General features: G+C 52.8%; 1 protein-coding gene across 2 annotated transcripts; it reads left to right on the plus strand.

The window, feature by feature from the left end:
• Positions 1 to 1695: 1695 nt before the first annotated feature.
• Positions 1696 to 3723, plus strand: VKORC1 (vitamin K epoxide reductase complex subunit 1). Of its 2 annotated transcripts, XM_041748845.1 has the most exons (3): positions 1710 to 1933; positions 2697 to 2806; positions 3283 to 3723. In XM_041748845.1, exons 1-3 carry the CDS (start codon positions 1761 to 1763, stop codon positions 3489 to 3491), a joined length of 492 nt encoding a protein of 163 aa, XP_041604779.1. In that variant the 5' UTR covers positions 1710 to 1760; the 3' UTR covers positions 3492 to 3723. The 2 variants fall into 2 exon arrangements, with proteins under 2 accessions (XP_041604780.1, XP_041604779.1); XM_041748846.1 differs by lacking the exon at positions 2697 to 2806 and having other exon boundaries at positions 1696 to 1933; positions 3283 to 3388.
• Positions 3724 to 3866: the final 143 nt, after the last annotated feature.

The following is a 3866-nucleotide window of genomic DNA, read 5'->3' on the forward strand; positions in this document are numbered from 1 at the left end:
TGCCTTTTTTCTGTAGTCCCCTCTCTGATTCCCTTCTTCTAATACCCTTTCTCATTTCGCCCCTCAACCTTTATCATTTTTAAGGATGCTGTGATTATATTGGATGCACAGGATAATCTGTTTTAAAACCAGCAGATTAGTAATCTTAATTCCATCTGCAATCTTAATTCTTGTTTGCCATGGAACCAAACATATTCATAGGTCCTTGGGATTAGAACATGGGCATCTTTGGAAGCCATTATTCTGTTGACCATGCTCCCTGGAAGAAGAGTGGGTCTGAGAAGGAACAGCCAGAGAGACATGAGAGCCAGCAGGAGAGTGAAATATCACAGAATCCAGAGAAAGTTCCTGGGCAGGAGTGCTCAATAGTGACTAATACTGTTGATAGGTCAAGCATGATAAGCACTTAAAAATATCCATGGGAGGGGTTCTTGGCCGCTCAGTAGGAAGAATATAAGACTCTTGATCTCGGGTTTGTGAATCTGAGCTCCATATTGGATGCAGAAATTACTACACACACACACACACACACACACACACACACACACATCCATTGGATTTAGCATTCTGATGACATCAGTTATTAGTTGTCAGGGAAGAGTTTGGGGGCAGGAACTAACTTATGGTGTGGTGGGCAGCAAGGAAGAAGTGAGTAAGTACAAAGTAGAAGTGTAAAATCTTCCCCAAAACTTGATGTGAAGGGAGATTTGTTACTGTTTCTAAAATGAGGAAAGAGAAGCAAGTTTCAATGCAGAGGAGAAGGAAGGGGAGGTATAGGAGAGATGGGTCATCATTAGATGTGATGTCTGCAAGGGAAAGAGTGCAGCTAACCCAAGGAAGGCTTGGAAAAGAGGTATCCTTGGGTCGATCTAGACTCAGGTTTGCCAGGCTGGCACGACAGTAGAACAGAAGTTAGGATAATGTCTGGGACGCCTGGGTGGCTCAGCAGTTGAGCTTCTGCTTTTGGCTCAGGTCATAATCCCCCCCATCCCAGGATCAGACTCCCTGCTTGGAGCCTGCTTCTCCTTCTGCCTCTCTCTGTGTGTCTCTCATGAATAAGTAAATAAAATGTTCTTAAAAAGAAAAAAGAAGTTAGGGTAATGTCAAGAGTGTGGCGGTGGTAATGGACCTGGGAATTTAAGGGTGAGAGAAGTAGGGGAAGGAGAGGAGGGAGACGCGGGGGAGAGGGAGGGAGGGAGATTGGCCTGCAGGTGGCGCTGATGAGGCAGGAGGGAATGGCTGAGCAAACTATGAGGATTGGAGATTATAGACCTAATAGTATCTGAAATAATAATTTCAGCGAAAATGCTGGTTCTTAATTGGATCGCAGCGTTTTCTGGATTCCCTGATCCCCCGGTCCCTAAGCCTTGGATGTGCCAAGGCTTAAAACAGCTTGGCGTAGCGTAAACGCTAAACTGTTAGCCGCAGTAATATAATTTTTTAAAACTCGGAGACTCCATTTCCCTTGAGGCACTGCGGCCGCTCCGACTACAAGTCCCATCATTCCAGGCAGGCCGTGCGCGCTGAAATTCCCTGGTCCCCCAATCTGGTTTTCCACTCCCAGCATTCCTCCCTGTTTTCCTACCCTGCCCGCGCGCCTAAACGGGTTGCCGGAACAACCAATTGGGTCAAGGCGTGCAAGGCCAGGCAGGCCAATCGCCTCGCCGGAGGGGCGGGAGAAGGCGTGGCCACATCATGGCCCCGCCCCTGCTCCGTGGCTCGTTCCCTGCGGACTAGCGCCTCGGGCGTGACCAGGAGACATGAGCGCTACCTGGGGGAACCCTGGATGGGTGAGGCTCGCGCTGTGCCTCGCGGGCTTAGTGCTCTCCCTGTACGCGCTGCACGTGAAGGCGGCGCGCGCCCGGGACCGGGATTACCGTGCGCTCTGCGACGTGGGCACCGCCATCAGCTGTTCGCGCGTTTTCTCCTCCAGGTGAGCGCGGGAGTGCAAGGCTTGGGGGAACGGGGCTGCTCGGCTGGGCGGCCAGGTTGCCAACCGCTTCTGGAGCCTGGGATCGGGATGCCCCGTGAGCGGACGCGTGGGGGCGGGGCTGCTTGAAGGGTAGTTGCCTGGTGATGGAAGTGTGGGGCCTGGGGTGAGGGGGGTGTAGACAGTGTTGTTGGGCACTGGGTTTATTCCGGGGAGTAGCACGTAGATCCTGATAACAAGGAATAAGGGTAACCGGGTAGAAGAGGGAATGGAATAGCGTAGAGCGACTGATGATGGTCTTGAGGATGGCTGTGACTGGGGATAAGGGCTGGGCTGGCTATGCATGAGGGCCTGGGGTTGGTAGAATACAAAGGGGGGAGTGGGCAGACAGGGAGCTGGAGATTTAGAGGTCCAGGACGGAGAGATTCTGTATGCCCAGTCTCTGGTAACTCTGTAAAAGCAAGGTCAACTTTCTATCTACCTTGCCATCTTAAGAATTATTGAAGGTCTAGGATGCAAAGAGGGGCGTGTATGGTGGAGCCTTGGCCAGGCTGGCCTGGCCTGGAGGTAGGGGAGGACAGGAGTGACATGGAATCCTGATCTGGCCAAAGGGAGGCTAGCGAGGAGGTCATTGACCGTTGGACTCTGGAGGGCATGGGGAGGGAAGGGGGAAGTACAGCCTAGGTGGCTTTTAGAAAATCACCCCTCCAGGACAGGGCCAAGGCACTGGGTTACCACTCCTCACCTGGGCCCTTCCCTCCACCAGGTGGGGCCGGGGCTTTGGACTGGTGGAACAGGTGCTCGGCCAGGACAGCATCCTCAATCAATCCAATAGCATATTCGGTTGCATCTTCTACACTTTACAGCTGTTATTAGGTGAGTGGTCCCGCCCCTTCCCTGTAGGCCCCGCCTCTTCCTGACAGGCCTCCTCCCCCTTGGCCAGCCCCAGCCCAACACTATCCCTTGCAATCTTGGTGACCTAGACGGCTGAGCGCCTGGGGGCGGGAACTAACAAGTCTCACTTGGTTTAGGTATTGTCAAAGCCAGCAGGGCTCTTAAAGGATCCTAAGACTCCACACTTTTGTGGAAAAGACTCCGTAGTTACTCTCTGAGGGGGACTCCAAGGACTGCTTCTCTTTCATCTCATGTAGAGCTCAGCAGGAAAATTCACTATTTGGGTTCTAGGGATCATTGAACTGATAGGAGAACAAAGGCCTTCGTGAGGCCCATCAGAGCCTCTCATTTTAGAGACTCTTCCCCAGCAGAGTCTAGGGGGGTACCCTGAAGTCAAAGCAGTGTTCTAGAGGTGGCCAGTCCCTGAAGCCCATGCCTGAGCCTTGTCTGCCTTGCAGGTTGCCTCCGGGCCCGCTGGGCATCTATCCTGCTGTTGCTGAGTTCCCTGGTGTCTCTTATCGGTTCTGTCTACCTGGCCTGGATCCTATTCTTCGTACTCTATGATTTCTGCATCGTTTGCATCACCACCTATGCCATCAATGTGGGCCTGGTTATGCTCAGCTTGCGGAAGGTCCAGGAGCCGCAGGGCAAGGTCAAGGGGCACTGAGCCCTCACCCAAGCCAGGCTGACCTCATGCTCTGCCAAGGGGGCCATGTCTGGGTCCTTAGAAGAGTCTGCAACCTAACGCCACCATACTCCCACACAAGACAATGGACCAAATGTGCCACACTCTTTCCTCCACCCTAGTGCCTCTGGCTCTGTCCCCAAGGGCTGGTTTCCAAAGTTCCTGCCATCGCCCAAGGAGGGAAGGTTCTGAGCAATAAAATTTCTTAAATAAATTGGCTAAGTCTGAGCCATCTGTCTGCGAGGGACCCTAGTATTGGGCCTCCCCCCCCGTCTTGCCTCCTCTGTACTGGAAGCATATGAGTGAGAGGGAGAGTGGAGGACCTACCTGGAAAGGATGGTTAGTCCCTTCTTCAGC

This window comes from Vulpes lagopus, chromosome 3 (genome assembly GCF_018345385.1).
Source record: "Vulpes lagopus strain Blue_001 chromosome 3, ASM1834538v1, whole genome shotgun sequence".
NCBI lineage: Eukaryota > Metazoa > Chordata > Mammalia > Carnivora > Canidae > Vulpes > Vulpes lagopus.